The sequence below is a fragment of the Otolemur garnettii genome, unplaced genomic scaffold (assembly GCF_000181295.1).
Source record: "Otolemur garnettii isolate 467f Iridium unplaced genomic scaffold, OtoGar3 scaffold00019, whole genome shotgun sequence".
NCBI classification, from domain to species: domain Eukaryota; kingdom Metazoa; phylum Chordata; class Mammalia; order Primates; family Galagidae; genus Otolemur; species Otolemur garnettii.
Window position 1 is genome coordinate 19,692,752 of NW_003852414.1, and position 16,547 is coordinate 19,709,298.

The following is a 16,547-nucleotide window of genomic DNA, read 5'->3' on the forward strand; positions in this document are numbered from 1 at the left end:
CTGAGGCAGGAGACTCGCTTGAGCCCAGGAGTTGGAGGTTGCTGTGAGTGTGATGCCATGGCACTCTACCCAGGGGGATAGCTTGAGGCTCCATCTCAAAAAAAAAACAAAACAGTTTTTGCCATTTGAGTACTTTGCCTAGGGGCCGATGGACAAATGTTAAACAAATCTCCTTATCTTGCAGCGTGAACATCTCACCTGAGGACTGACAATAAGAACTGATTGGTTTGAAAATGGAAAACCAAGAAGCAACAGATTCTGCTCAGAATGGCAGACAGTGCATTATTTCAGAGGAGGTATAACTTATTTGCATTTTTCTCTTCCCCCTCCCCACATAAATCTGAGTTTCAAAGAAATACCTAGGCTATCTTTTGTGAGATGATTGTTTTTTGTTCTTGAAGACAGTTTTTAGGGATTTTTCCTACTCCCTTTTCTGGGCTCACATTTTGCTCTCATGTGGGAGCAAAGTATATCCTCATATAACGATTAATTATATGCGTTAGTGAAATCAAAATCAAACCTGTGCAAATGGGTTTTGCTCCTAACAGAAGAGTTCTTAATCTTTTTCCCTGAATAAAAGAATACATTTTATGTGGATTTTAGGACTTAAAAATTTCGTATTTATTATTACATCTTGGCTGGTTGTGGTCTTAACATATATAAGAACAGTAAAAACCTAAGTTGTTAATTGTAGTCTAAATTCCAATCAGTTCTAGAACCAATGTGTGTCTTTGTTTCATTCAATTTAGCTTTAAAAGTCTCTTCTTGCAGGAACCATGGCATTGGATAAGTTTTAAACCCTTCATCTCCGAACTCTGATCTTGACACTTTTCTGGAATTCTTTGTGATTTAAAATCTTTCCATGTTGTTTGTGAACAGATCTGCTGATAATTATTAGGTTGCTGCTGGCAAGAAGTGAAAGATAGGATAGTAAGAAAAAGGCTACTGCTTTATGTACACAGTGAAACTTTCCTCTCAGTTCAGTATAGTGCCATAGGTAAGTTAGTCCTGGGAACTAAAACCCCTCAATGTCTAGGCAGAACAATTCTGGGTGCCCGTCTCAGAGTCGGGTGGGAAAGCCATGTATCTGATAGGAAACCTAGTCATTGACCTGGTTTCCCACTGCCCGAGTTAGCTTTTCCAATGTGTAATGATGGATGGCAGGAAAACCACACTGATGAATTTTGTACATGCTAACGGTACCTGCGAGACTAACACTTAGATCAAGGAGCAGGACATAGGGAGCAACCAGAAGACCTCTCCCCCCGGAGCACACCCCTCCACTTACCCCTGCTCCTCGCACACCCAGGAGTTTATAGGCTGTCTTTTCTTTTCACTTCTTAGTACGACCTCAAAAACTCCAAAAAGAAGCAGAAAAACAACTTTGAATACCTCCTCTGAACTGAAAACTTACCCGCAAATTATTGGGAGGGAAACATGATTGATTATTGGGAGGGCTATATAGAGACAATTTGGAAGGAGATAAAAACCCTTTTAGATAAAAAACAACTTGGTTTGAAAGTTTCCCAACTTATTATCTGATATCCTTTTAGTTAATTTCAGAAGGAAAATGGGTCAAGCTTGAAAAAACAACTTACATGGATCCTACTGGTAAAACTAGGTAAACATTTTTTTTCTCTTGTAAAATGTCGGTATTTGGGTTCTCAGGGTGTCTGTTGAGTGTTTGGAATAAATGTTGGTGTTTTCCTTTTTTTGTAAATAATTTTAAATAAAGAATCTAATTTAGCTGTTTTACCATTGTTAAACTATTTGGATCATTTATAATCTCTGAATTAAATTGGGTTGTAAATATGTTCCAGTAACTAATCAGAAATGTATTTTAATATCATCTTCCCTACATAGACTAGCACAGACCTAAAACTTTTAGGCCAAGCCTGATTTAAGCTGTAAGATGGCAGAATCATATATGGTTGGTGTTGCTTTCTTCTCATAGGCCAATTTTTATTTTAATCTCCAAATTAGAAGAACAAAATAGAAAATAAAAACATTGCTGATTTCAAGGTAAAATTTATATGCCTGCCTCATAAAAATGTAAGGTGGAAAAAAATATTTTATAAAGCTTATTTCACAACATGTGTCAAAAGCATAAAGATAGTATATCTTTAGACCTAATAATCCCACTCTGAGAATACGTTAAGGAAATTATCTATTATTTGGAGTTAGATTTATATATATATATAAGAAATGCCCGTCAAAATTTTAATAGAAAAATTGAAAGTAGCCTAAATATCTTAAAAATAAGGTACTAATTGTTATGTGTATCGGTAAAAATTATGCAGCCATCTGAAAAGCTGGTTTTGACTTGATCTTTTGGCTTAGATCAAGTTGTAAAAGCAGATTATGAAGACAACCTAGTGATGTGGGAAAAGTTGTTAAGTTGATAATAAAATAGAAAAGTGGGGTCAGCGCCTGTGGCTCAAGCAGCTAGGGCGCTAGCCACATACACCAAGCTGGTGGGTTCGAATCCAGCCCCGCCCCACCAAACAACAATGACAACTGCAACAAAAAAAATAGCCAGGTGTTGTGTTGGGCACCTGTAGTTCCAGCTACTTGGGAGGCTGAGGCAAGAGAATCGCTTAAGCTGGAGAGTTGGAAGTTGCCGTGAGCTGTAATATCACAGCACTCTACCCAGGGTGACATCTTGAGACTGTCTCCAAAAAAAAAATAGAAAAGTGTATATATGCTTCTTAAATGCTGCAGAATAATGGAGAAGAAAAGATCAGAAAGAAAAATACGGCCCCCCCCCCCAAAAAAAGAAGCTATGTGACTAACCTTTTTTCTTCTCTTTTCCAGATGTTTTTGTTTAGTAATCTTTTAATATTTATAAACGATCAGGAAAAAAGTAATGTGTTAAAATAAAGTATTTACTTAGTGAAATAGAAAAGAGAATAAAACAGAATTAGTAAGAACACATACTAATTCAGTGTCTAGATTACACGATTTAAATTCATTAATACAAAAACTCCATTTGTTAAGTGATCAAATGAGAACACGTGGTTGTGAGGAAATACATCTGTCATCGAGGTGAAAATACATGGACCTGTCAGAAATCTGAACAACTTTCTATTGTATTTACTAAACTCAGAAACCTTCATAAGACCCAGTGTTGGAGCCTTAAGGGAAACATAAGATACATGAAACACTGTTGAATTAAAACCCAACAAACCTGGCTGATTCTGCCAGTAAAACAGGAAAAAAAAAGTTAAGAATAAAGTAAAACCCACCACTAAAAAAGCTGTGCACACTATGATCCAAGGCCGCAGTGGAAGGCTGTGACTCTCGTGTAAAGTGTCAGGTGAACTTGACGTGGAGAACTGAGTATGAGAGAAGCAGGAGGCAGGAGTGTGACACATCCCAAGCCTTAGTGAGCACAGGATGTTCAAATGTCTTTATATCTGTAAAAACATATACAGAGATTGGAACCCAATTTATAGAGATAGCATTGGGTTCTCTTTCCTATAAAACTGGGTTTATAACACAAAATGCAGTTTTTAACCCTAAAGAATATGTGTTTAACTCCTACTCCTCTCTTCACTAGTCGTTTTCCCTTCTAGCTTGTCTCCATCAGGGATGTGCATCAGAATCTTTTTCTCGGTCTAACTCACTCCTGGATAGTCTGTTTCAGCAGTTTGGAAATGGGCTCTGACGTCTCTCCCAAACTACCATGTTAATGTACAGCCTATTTACAGCACGCTCACCTCCATTCCCACAAGCCTGGGTCTTCCTCCCGGCCTTCAAAGAGGTTTTATGCAAAGCACTAATATTTCATACCAGAATGTCAAGCTTTGAAGAAGCTCTTGCCCTTTCTAGAAGGAAATGCACCATGATTTGTACATTTATCAAATGTGTTATCTGTTACCTGACATAAAAGCATGTATGTACAGGTTGAGCATTCCTAATCTGAAAATCCACGGTTCAAAGTGCTTCAAAACCTAAAACTTAGTGGGTCCCCACATGATGCCACAGGTGGAAAATCCCTACCTGACCTCATGTGATGGGTTGCAGTCAAAACACAGGCATACAACACAGTCTGTTCTGAGTCCACAGGGAAAAAAGACCTCCCAGCCCCCTTCAGTTACAGCTGGTCCTTTTACATGATATGGAGACTCACCCATGCCAGTGTGCCCACACAGGGATAAAATGGTACAGGAATAGGCTGGATATGCCAAAGCCACAGTGCCCCTCCGGGGGCCAAGACCTATATGTATTACTTGCTGTGGTTTTTTTTGCTCATCCTCTGCTCTGTGATACAAAAATACAGTTGAAAATGTCAAATAGGCCTGCATGGTACCCCTAGAGTAATGCAAAGACTCCAAAACCCCAAATCTGAGACACTTCTGGTCCCAAGCATTTCAAATAAGGACTACTTGTCATATACCTTCATCCTTCAGTATCCATGGAGATTGGTTCCATGGCCCCCTACAGATCTCAAAATCCACAGATGCTCAAGTCCCTGATCAAAATGGCATATTATCTGCATATAACCTATGAACATCCTCCCAGATACTCTAATTCCTCTGTGGATACTTCCAGTAGCTGTTACAATGCAAATGCTGTGTAAACAGTTGTATTGTTTAGGGAAAAATGACAAGAAAAACCACACGTTCAGTGCAGATGTGGGGTTTTTCCCAAATATTTTTGATCCACAGTTGGTTGAATGCACAGATGCACAACCCACAGATGGAGGGCAGAGTAAGGGATACAACAGCAGCTAGAAAATCCTTTGTTCCACCGTCACATTGGTGCACGGAGCTATGGAATTAGTTTGGGAGTATGAAGTGTGCTGGCAGTATGTCAAGATAATGCCGACCTCATCCTTCCTTACCCTCCTGCCTCTTCTGTTGGTGAACGAGAGGGAAGAGGGAAAACAGGCTTTCCTGTAGCAAAAGAGACTGAAGGATGGGATGGTACATGGAAGCAGAATTCTAAGTCTAGAAGAGGTTCAGGAGATAAAATACTCCTTCCCAAGTTTTACAAAGAAAGCAGTCTCCAGGAGATTGTAGCTTTGATAGAGACCTAGATTTTCTGTCTCAGTCTGCTGTCTCTAAGTCCCTTTAAGATTTTGGAGCTCTCCCAGGGCATTCTTGATCTAGTATGTTTCTTAAAAATGCATTTCTATTTTGTTGCTCATTATTTATGGCTCATTACTGCTTAGAGTATTACCTTAAGCACCATGATGACGCTACTCTCTCTGTTTCCCTTATTCCTAGTGTGTTTGGGATGGGACCTTCAGTGCTTTCCCCAGCTCCTCCTCCTTCAGTCTTTAGGACTAACCTTAAGAGGGAGCACAGTGAGCTATGCCAAAAGGTGTTCTGTCTCTTGCAACCTGTGTTATTATCAGCATCGGTTTGGGTTGGCTTCTTGCTACTAACAGGAATGTTGGGCTGCTGTGAGCTGTCAGAGTAGTCTGTTTGGTATTTACTCTTTAGAATTTGGGTACAGTGCTAAAAGATGTATAATTTACAGAAAGTTCTTTTTTTTTTTTAAGCCAGATTAAATATCTGAAGTTGATGATAGAAATGTCAGGAAGCCCAAATTTTAGGGATAACCAGGTAAAAAGTATGAGCAAGAGAATTGATTCCTCAGTCATGTTCTTTAACTCTTCCCCTTGGGATGTTCACCCCTTTTAATCCCAGTCACCGTGATGTTTGCTTCCTTTAGAAGCCATCCTAAAATTGCTTCTCCACTCCCTTCTCTTCACACTGCTTTTTCCATTGTAGGGATAAGAGGGTGAAGGGGGAACTTTCCTCTGGTACCCTTTCTGTTTAAGGTGCTTAATTGTTTTAGTAACGGAGTCTTCCATACACTTCTGTCCAATGTGCCTAGGAAGTAGAATAGCACACATGTTACCAAAAAAACCGAATTAGGTAACATAAAGAGATAGCTAATCAGGAGGAAAGCCAGAAAAGGGAGCAGGAATCTGCTGTTAATTCCCTTAACTTTTTCCTCCAGGGACCATTTTTCCCCTTAGATAAGATCTCACACCTGCAAAGTTAGAGTGCTTACCTCAGTTTAATAATTCCTTGATTAATAAATGGGAATGTGCTACTTTCTTCAAATCGCATTTAAAAAATCAAAATTACATAAATAATCCTGGCGGTAGCTCACACAGTGCGCAGTAACTTCTGTTCTTAGAGACGGGGCTGGGATTCTACTCGCTCCGTTTGCAACACCTGCTTAACAGCCTTTCCAGCTGTGATCACCAGCTGTGCTTCTTGCTCGTAGACCTGTGATTCAAATTACAGAGCTCGAGTGCTCAGCACGCTTCCATTTAGATGGCACCCTGAGGGTTGGGGTGATGGTTTTCTTTGGTAATTTTCAGAAGCTATTAGTCTCCTTACCAACACTACCAGTTCATTTGCATGCATTGCATGCATTGAAGAAGTTCTGGTTGTACTTAGAAGACCGAAGAAAATTCTCCTCTTTAGCACTAATGACTTTTTTCTTCTCTGCCTGAACAGAACCTGGGAAACAGTGAAGCGTATGACCAGGAAGGGACAGTCTGCTGATGGTATGACCACAAACCTATTAGAATTCTTCAGAAAGGAAGTTAGCTGATGTGATTATGGGGAGTTAATGTAGTCAAGGCCTCGTGGCAGACTTATCTTCAATTATGATCTTTTATCTTTAAGTCTCCTCTATTAGTTTTTGCAGTGCGATGTAACTAACTTCTGCCTCTATTTATCAAATTTCAGAACAATATTTTGTTATTTTGGTTTTTTTATCAGAACAGTGTTTCTGCGGGGAAGGTGTACTAATGTTTCTAGCGAAGCATAAATCAGTGTAATTTGAACCCATATACTGTGTCTAGGTATGAAGTCCTTTATATTCTGTTCAAAGGATCTAGGTGAGAACCTTTAGTTTGGAAAAATTATTTGGTACATCCTTATGCTTGTTGGCCACTTGCTTTATCAGCTGATAAGGAAAAGATGTTCATTCAGTTCACTTTCCCTTCCAGGCATGAATGCTTTGACTGCAAAGAGCCCAGAAACAATCCTGAAAATCACCTGTGGTCTAGGGGAAGTTGGGCAATAGGCCTTTACTATTTTTCCCTTTTGTTTGGGTTTCTGTTTTTACTGAAAGCAAACAGCACTGTGCTCCAGCTGTCGTTCTTAACCGATGGAGAAGGTTTTAGGAGGCTGGCTGCGCCTCCTGGGTGGTTTGTGTTTTTCAGAACTCAGTAGTTTTTTGTTTTTCCTTTGTTTTGATTAAGGCCAAGTAACTTGGGAGACCCTAAAACAGTCATTTAGCTGGCATATACACAAACAGTGGAACCTACTCGCTTTATTGCTTAAAGGAAACCTAAGAGCACGTAGATCATGGTAACTTCACCAACAACCTAGCATGGTGAGAGATGGTTCCATCAAACTTTATGTCCTAAACCTTGTGGGAAATGTTTCATTTTAGTTTTGATTTTATTTTTGAGAAACTGTGACAACTAAATGAGCTTTTCGTTTTAAGAAAGAACATTCAGGCTCGGTGCCTGTGGCTCAAGTGGCTGAGGCACCAGCCCATACACCTAAGGTGGCGGGTTTGAATCCAGCCCAGGCCCGCCAAAATAACAATGACGGCTGCAACCAAAAAAAATAGCCGAGCGTTGTGGCAGGCGCCTGTGGTCCCAGCTACTTGGGAGGCTGAGGCAGGAGACTCGCTTGAGTCCAGGAGTTAGAGGTTGCTGTGAGCTGTGATGCCACAGCACTCTACCCAGGAGGACAGCTTGAGGCTCTGTCTCAAAAAAAAAAGAAAGAAAGAACATTCAAACAACATAGAAGTGTGATTATTTTTCTTTAATTATGTTTTTCAGTGAGATTAGCTCCCAAGGCTAACTGCCAGTATCAGAGATAAACTTAACTTATGGCCAGTGGCAAATACAGGGTACATTTTGGATGTGGAAATTTCTTTAAATACGGGGTTTTAGTTAGCTTGCTCTAAGAAATTGCTGGTATCACTGACCTTTCATTACAGATGTCCTTGGTGTCATTTCCTGGTGACAGGTGTAGCAGTCATCCCTGTGTTGCAGAGAACGCTTCATTATGAGTGTATCATTCTAGTCAAACAGTTCCGACCACCGATGGGCGGCTACTGCCTAGAGTTCCCTGCAGGTGAGTAACTGGAGGTAGCGTCTCAGTGAATTGCAAAGCTTGGGTCTTTAACACCCTTTTGTAGTTCCAGAAGACACAACCATTTCCCTAGTGGGGTTCCTCCACCCATCCACTAAGCCCATGTATGTGAGGGCAGCCGCCACACTGCCACCCTCCTCTCTCTGACCTCGCTTGGACTAAGTGCTCGTCCCCAATTTGTTGACTTATTTTCTGTCACTACTGATCTGCTCCTAACCAGAAATTTACAATAACAAATAGCCCAGACTTTCAACTCTAAAAGCCATGAATGGAAAAGCCAGCTTCATCTGCCCTGTGTAAAAAGAGTGAAGACATGATTTGGATTTAAGCAAAAAAAAAAAAAAATTTTTTTTTTTTTTTTGAGACAGAGTTTCACTCGTCTCCCTCGATAGAGTGCTGTGACGTCATAGCTCACAACAACCTCAAACTCTTGGGCTCAAGTGATCCTCCTGCCTCAGCCTCCCAAGTAGTTGGGACCGTAGGTGCCCACCAAAACACTGGGCTTTTTTTTTAGACAGAGTCTCACTATGTCGCCCTTGCTAGAGTACTGTGGAGTCACAGCTCACAGCAACCTCAAATTCTTGGGCTTAAGCGATTCTCTTGCCTCAGCCTCCCAAGTAGCTGGGAGTACAGCGCCCCCCACAATGAGCTATTTTGTTGTTGTTGTAGTAGGTGTCATTATTGTTTGGCAGGCCCAGGCCGGGTTTGAACTCTTCAGTGCCAGTGTATGTGGCCGGTGTCTAGCTGATGAGCTATAGGCTCTGAGCCAATACTGGGCTATTTTTAGAGATGGGGTCTCACGCTTGCTCAGGCTGGTCTCAAACTCCTGAGCTCAGGCAGTGTACCTGCCTCTGCCTCCCAGAGTGTTAGGATTTATAGGCTTGAGCTATAAAGCTCAACTAACCAAGAACATTTTTTTCAGTTACACAGTAAAGCTGTCCAGAATTTAATAGTCCCAGTATAATCATAGGACTTTATTGGATTGTTCCCATCTGAAGTGATTAACTCTCATTTGTCATTAGTGGTGTTACTTTGTATTTTGACAACTCAGTTTATGACAACACACAGTTAATTATTTTCTGTCTCATTTACTTACCATTTTACAGAAGAAATTAATAACATTAAGAGAAAATAGCCTGAATTTCATTTTTCCTTTACTTTTTTTTAACTCCTTTCAGGAAAAAGAGTCTGAGTTGCTGCCTGCCTCCTGCACTTGGCCTCCCCTTATTTTCTCAGAGTGAGCCCACAGTCACCAAAGTCCCCCCCGCCTTTACTCTGTTCCTTTCTGGCATTTCCCTACAGGGCCTATTTTTCAGTGAGGGAGGAAGACAAGATAGGTGATACTGTCACCATCTTATCTATAAGAAAACAAAAAATGTATAAGGTTCTGTGCTGGAGTCAAACCAGCTACACATCTAAGCCAGAGAGCCACCAGGGCATCACTTGTCCTCCTAGATGCCATCCACACTGTACACAACAGCATCGAGATGGTTGACGAAAACCCTGGCTCTAAACAAGAGGAACACACGGTGCCTATCAGAACCCACTTAACCACCCAAGCCTCAGGTGGCGGGTTCAAACCCAGCCCCAGCCAAATTCCAACCCAAAAAAAAAAAAAATACCCAGGCATTGTAGCAGGCGCCTGTAGTCTCAGCTACTTGGGAGGCTAAGCGGATCGCCTAAGCGATTCCTCCAGGAGTTGGAGGTTGCTATGAGCTGTGACACCACAGCAGTCTACCAAGAGCGATAAAGTGAGACTCTTGTCTCTTAAAAAAAAGTCCCAAGCCTCAGCAGTTTTATCTATAAGAATATATACTTCTCACTGTGCTCTGAATTCTTCTAACATAGCTCAGCAGCAACTATGTTAGAAGGATGAGAGGTTCCCTGCCCCGTCTTACAAAGAGTTTGGACTTCCAGGTCTCATAGATGATGACGAAAGCCCAGAAGCAGCTGCTCTCCGAGAGCTGGAGGAGGAAACTGGCTACAAAGGTGACGTTGCTGAATGTTCTCCAGGTTGGTGTCACTCCCCAGCTGTGCACCTAAGGACAGACTCTTGAAAAGTCACCACACAATAGATTTATCCAGGTCTGAAGGGAGGGATTCTTTGGGTGTCCTTCCTGGTTAGAATTCACATGGCTTTTATTCGGCCAGTTCACTGAAGAGAAATCCTAGATTAGGACTGGTCACCATCTGTGAACAAATCTCTCCTCCCCATAGGTAAGTTGGAGGGAGAAGGACCTAAAGCTGGGGAGGAGTCAGGAAATTTCCCGCACCCCAAGCGCTATCATTTACCCACCTCATCCATGTGCTGTGTTCCTCACAAGATGATTTTTTCCTTGACGTGGTGAAAGGATTTTATGACTTAACAGTACCACATCTAACACTTCAGGCTTACCAAACTTGAAGCAGAAACTCTGGGAAAAGTCTGAGTATTGGCTCGGCACCTGTAGCTCAGTAGGTAGGGTGCTGGCCACCATACAGGGCTGGTGGGTTTAAACCTGGCCCGGGCCTGCTAAACGATAATGACAACTGCAACCAAAAATAGCTGGGCATTGTGGCAAGCACCTGTAGTCCCAGCTCCTTGGGAAGCTGAGCCAAGAGAATCACTCGAGTCCAAGAGTTTGAGGTTGCTGTGAGCTCTGATGCCGTAGCACTCTACCCAGGGTGATGTAGTGAGACTCTATCTCAGAAAAAAAGAAAAATACGAGTATTTATTTACACATCAATGCTTTGCAGCCCTATGGCGTATACTGACTGAATATGATAACTGTACTTTCCTGCATCAGTTCTATGTGACTGTAAATCACGAACCCTTTCTTCCTCCTAAGGCATTCAAGTAGTGAGGCAAATGACCAAAGCGACTGAAACCTGTGACTGCAGTCTTTTTTCTTTTTTTTGAGACAGGAGTCTCACTTTGTTGCCCTGGGTAGAGTGGTGCTATGGTGTCACAGCTCATAGCAACCTCAAACTCTTTGGTTCAAGAGATTCTCTTCCCTCAGCTTCCCGAGTAGCTGGGACTACAGGCGCCCGCCACAATGCCTGGCTATTTTTTTGTTGCAGTTGTCATTGTTGTTTAGGTGGCCCGGGCTGGGTTTGAACCCTCCAGCCTTGGTATATGTGGCCGACACAACTGCTGAACTACGGGTGCCGAGCCTATGACTGCTGTCTTTAAGATGGTCTACTGCTTCCCCCCACAGCTGTCTGTATGGACCCCGGTTTGTCAAACTGTACCACCCACATCGTGACAGTAACCATTAATGGAGATGACGCAGAAAATGTGCGACCCAAGCCAAAGCCAGGTGAGCTTGTGTAGGCTGTGTTTAAGTTGGAGAGTTGCATTAAATATCTTTTCACTTGCTACTACTTTGATTTATTTTTTTATTAAATCATAGCTGTGTACATTAATGCAGTCATGGGGTACACTGTGTACTACTTTGATTTTTGATTTGTTCAAAGGATGATAGTCTTTCATGGAAAGAACCATAGTCTTATAGAGACTTTACCGATACTTTTGTCTATTTTCCTAGTCTTGTGTGTTTTGACATTTTTCTTTTACCACTTGATATTTCTGCTTTCCTTATATAAAATGATAAATTAATGTATTTCCATATTTTCTGCACAAAGTTTATTCCCACTTACTAATACAAACTAGAGACCTGTAGACAGTGAGAAGCTTCAGAATCGCCCTGTTGCTTTGTCTGTGTGTATTGTCAGGATGGTGTAATTGTTGTGGGCAGCACCTTACTCACTATCCCTTACTGATTTCTGTATTTAGAGAAGGACTTAGGAAATTCTTTGCTCTATAATATTTCTTTGTAAGTTCAGATTTAAAAACTGTAATGCCTCTGTCAATTCCATGTCCGTCCCCACCCCTTAAAGGGGGTATTTATATATACAACAGTACAGTAAATCATGTAGGAGGGATTCATTCTCACCCTCTTTAGTTCGTGTCTGTGTCTCTGTATCCCCCTGCAGCTAATCTTAAGTGCTTAATTTTTGAATTGCAGGTATACGTATGACTCACTGCAGAAAAGTTTGGCAGTTTCTCAAAAAGTTAAATATAGAATTATTATAGGATCTAGTATTTCCACTCCTGAGCATCTACTCAAAAAAACTGAAAGCACTACCCTGGGCAACGTAGCAAGATCCTGTTGGGAAAATTAGCCAGGCACACACTTGTAGCCCCAACTACTTGAGACAGCTGAGGCAGGAGGATCACTTGAGCCCAGGAGTTTGAGGCTACTGTGGGCCATGATTGTGCCACTGTACTTCAGCCTGGAAGACAGAGCAAGACCATGTCTTAAAAAAAAAAAAAAAAAAAAATCCAGCTCGGCGCCTGTGGCTCAAGTGGCTAAGGCACCAGGCACATACACCTAAGGTGGCAGGTTTGAATCTAGCCCAGGCCTGCCAAACAATAATGACGGCTGCAACCAAAAAATACCCAGGTGTTATGGTGGGTGCCTGTGGTCCCAGCTACTTGGGAGGCAGAGGCAGGAGACTCACTTGAGCCCAGTAGTTGGAGGTTGCTGTGAGCTGTGATGTCACAGCACTCTACCCAGGGGGACAGCTTGAGGCTCTGTCTCCAAAAAAAAAAATCCTTGTACACTCACATTCATAGTAGCACCACTGACAGTAGCCAAAGGTGGAACCAACCTAAGTGTCTGTGAACAGATGAAGCATCAACATCTTTAGGATGATAAAAAAGTTCTGGAGGTGGGTAGTGGTGATTGCATAATACTGTGAATGTTATATAATTCTACTGAACTGTACCCCTAGAAATGGTTAAAATGGTAAATTTTTTGTATATTGTACATATTTTACCACAATATCATACATAAATGTCAAAAGGATATATACATATTATAGAAAATGCTTTAAATTTTGGTGCTAAATGTGATTTGGAGAATAATAACTGCTATGTTGAATTTGTGTTACTATGTATGTAAGTTAAGGCGGCAGAGATCCAGGTTTCTGTCTGGCATAGAAGTCTTCCAGCGTACACCACTCTGGGCCTTGCTCAAGTGCTGTCCTTCTGTTTATTTTCAGGGGATGGAGGTATGTTATTCAGCTCCCCGCGGTGACCGGCTGTGTGGCTTGGGATAGTGGTAATGGCTACAGACATTTCGGGTTGTTTTGACAGGTCTTTGGCAGGCTCTTTGGCTTTGTTTTCATATGTACTTTTTTGTTTAGAATTTGTGGAAGTAATTTCTTTACCAAAGAATGACCTGCTGAAGAGAATTGATGGTAAGCATTCCTATTATTGTTATCCAGCTCCCTGTTTTTCCCTGTGCCCATCCCCAGTACATGGGACATTAAATACAACTCCATTTCTCTGTCCTCTACAGATCATTAAAGTTAAATACCTAGAAACTGGAGTTGACCAATACTAATTTTCCATTCTGGGTAGCAGAGAGTTTGAAAATATGAGCAAAACATTCTATGTCAAGTGAAAGTTTTTTTGAGGCTTTTTTCCTACAGAATGGTCAAGTTCTAGTAGAACTTGTCTATAACATAATCTTTAGTCCATAGCATTGCAAAGGTGTAGGTAACTATCTCCTAGCTCAGCGGTTCTCAACTGTGAGTTGCAACCCACAGGAACTGTACTGAAGGGTCACGGCATTAGGAAGGTTGAGAACCACTGTCCTAGCTTTTCCTTGAGTATGCTAGTATGTCAGATGGTCCTTTGTGAAGGGTGCTAAGTTAGAGTTTCACAACATTCCTTCAACAAATAGTTGAGATGTCTGCTCTGTACCTGCTGTGCTGGCCTAACAAGCCAAAGGAGCTGTGTGACCCCTAGTAAATCACTGGACATCAGTTATATGGTGTGCTTCTTGGCCGGCCTATCTCACAGGCATTTTGTAAAAACTAAGTAAGATTATAATAGGGAGAGAGGTCCTGGGTGATAACAACTCCATGGAGACATACTACACCCATGACAGGATGTGGGCCCTTCAGGGAGCCTCCGTGTGAGCTGGGCGGATCCCATCCGCTCCTTTGTAAAACAGCAAACACTTCTCATAATCTGAATATTTCATTGGTTATATTTCAGATAACTGATACTAGATTTTCTGTTTTTAAATAATTATTTCAAAATTTGACCTGAAGCTTTGAGAAGTCTTTGATGCCCTTCCACGAGTACCAGTGGCTTACACTTTCACTTCATCACTGGAGCACTTTATTTTAAAATGTCTGTTATTTGCTCGAAAAATCCAGTGGATCTTTCAAAGCTGCTGGGGTTTCAGATGCCTAGATACCTGGCCTTCCTCCTTTACCTTTGAAAATTATACCTAAGGTGTAAAAAGCACCTCAAGGTCTTAAAGCCAGCGTCAGAAGTAATCATACTGAAGAGGTACAGGAGAGTCTGACAGCCTCACTTCCAACAGGGTCCCTGGGCTCTTCAGGGTTTTTCTCATGAAAGAGGAACAGCAGGCTCAGCGCCTATAGCTCAACCGGCTAAGGCGCCAGCCACGTACACCTAAGGTGGCGGGTTCGAATCCCCAGCCCGGACCCCCCAAAACAACAATGACGGCTGCAACCAAAAAATAGCCGGGCGTTGTGGCGGGCACCTGTGGTCCCAGCTACTTGGGAGGCAGAGGCAGGAGACTCGCTTGAGCCCAGGAGTTGGAGGTTGCTGTGAGCTGTAATGCCACGGCACTCTACCCAGGGGGACAGCTTGAGGCTCTATCTCGAAAAAAGAAGAGGAACAGCAGTAGCCCCTCCCTCAGAGGGATGTGTAGAAATGGGATCATGTAGGCAAAGCACTTGGCATGTGAGTGTTTAAATATTATGTGCCGTGTTTTTACTTTTTTTAATTAGAAGAGTATCCTCTTTAACAAATGCTTTCTTTCTCCCTAACTTCCCTTTTGTTCTTAAAAGAGGGAGAAAAAAATAAAGCAAAAGGCAGCGCCTGTGCTCAGTGGTTAGGCCACTGGCCATATACACCAAGGCAAGCCAGTTCGAACCCAGCCCAGGCCTGCTAATCAAAAATGACACTGCAACAAAAAAGTTAGCCAGGCGTTGTGGTGGGCACCTATAGTCTCAGCTACTTGGAAGGCTGAGGCAAGAGAATCGCTTAAGCCCAAGAGTTAGAGGTGGCTGTGAGCTGTGACGCCACAGCACTCTACTCAGGGCAACATAGTAAGACTCTGTCTAAAAAAAAAAAAAAAAAGAGAGAGCAAGAGAGGGAAGGGAGAACAGACTTATCTGTATAAAGAGCAAGAGATAAAAGAGCCAGACTTACCTAGCTTTATCAAAATAATCACACCATTTATTCAAGTAACATTTGAGAAGTTGTAAAGAAGGTGCTTTAAGACCAGTTTGCCACAAAAAATAGCATTCATTCAACACTTACCAAGCACCTTCCATGTCCAGATGAATAGGACATAATCCCGCCTTCAAAGGTGAAAATGTCTCTGAACTTGTTCCTAATGTCCCACACTAAAAGTCTGACAACCTCCATCGGAAATAGTTCTTAGGAAAACGCGTGGTAATTAGGATGCTGGGGCCTCCATTCTTGGTAGGTTACCTCCCGCCCTAACATGCCCCAACTTGTAGGGGAACAATGTGCTCCCAGCAGTGAGAAAGACACCTGAGTCCCTCAGTAAGATAGTATAGCCACTGTATAGTGAGTAGCAAAGCCTCACCTGAGCTATTATATAAAGGAAGTATAAAAATCAGATGTGTAAACGTATAGCTTTCCTGTGTTAAAACACAAAAGGTCATTATCTCTAATGTTCTTGTCCCATTCTTGGGATATAATCCTAAGGAAAGGCCTTTGTTCTTCCTTAAAGATCCTTTCAAGCAGAAAATGTGTCAGCTGTATCTGCAGTAGAGTCTGGCGTATATTAGTCGCTCAGTAAACACTGAATGCTAAGTCGTGTCGTCTTCCATTGACTGCATTATCTGTGTTGTGTTCTTTGCTTCCTGCAGCTCTGGTAGCTGAAGAGCATCTCACAGTGGATGCCAGAGTCTATTCCTACGCTCTGGCGCTGAAACATGCAAACACGAAGCCTTTCGAAGTGCCCTTCCTGAAATTTTGAGGCCACAGACAACACTGGCCATGTTTTTATAAACAAGACCAACCAGGCCTTCTCCACTAAGACTTTGTATTCAACTTAGTTTAATGTAGATTTGCAATTAGCTTTTTCATAAAATAAAAGCAGCACAGAATGCACATGGTGGTGGTATGGAATTGTAATTACAGGTAGGTTGTACCTTTCATTTCAATGTGTTAAACTCCAGCTCACATGAGTGAAAAAGAACATAAATGCACATATGTTTACTCCAAAAGTATTTTAAACTCAACTGTTACTTTTCTAGTCTAGGAGATGAGGTATTTCCATAGGAAAAGAGACCTGGGCTCGGCGCCTGTGGCTCAACCGGCTAAGGCGCCAGCCACGTACACCT

General features: G+C 41.9%; 1 protein-coding gene across 2 annotated transcripts in view; it reads left to right on the top strand.

Moving 5' to 3' along the window:
* NUDT5 (nudix hydrolase 5) overlaps window positions 1–16,310 on the top strand; it is a 25,878-nt gene extending 9,568 nt beyond the window's left edge. Inside the window, exons 2-10 of one of the 2 annotated variants that reach the window (XM_012803331.2) lie at window positions 185–296; window positions 1,554–1,621; window positions 6,483–6,532; window positions 8,016–8,123; window positions 10,059–10,154; window positions 11,339–11,440; window positions 13,188–13,196; window positions 13,332–13,385; window positions 16,071–16,310. In XM_012803331.2, coding sequence (XP_012658785.1) covers window positions 234–296; window positions 1,554–1,621; window positions 6,483–6,532; window positions 8,016–8,123; window positions 10,059–10,154; window positions 11,339–11,440; window positions 13,188–13,196; window positions 13,332–13,385; window positions 16,071–16,180 — 660 coding nt within the window. In that variant the 5' untranslated portion in view covers window positions 185–233 and the 3' untranslated portion in view covers window positions 16,181–16,310. Of the gene's footprint in view, window positions 1–184; window positions 297–1,553; window positions 1,622–6,482; window positions 6,533–7,248; window positions 7,369–7,986; window positions 8,124–10,058; window positions 10,155–11,338; window positions 11,441–13,187; window positions 13,197–13,331; window positions 13,386–16,070 lie in introns of those variants that run through there. The other variant, XM_023511356.1, reaches the window with a different exon arrangement.
* Window positions 16,311–16,547: the final 237 nt, after the last annotated feature.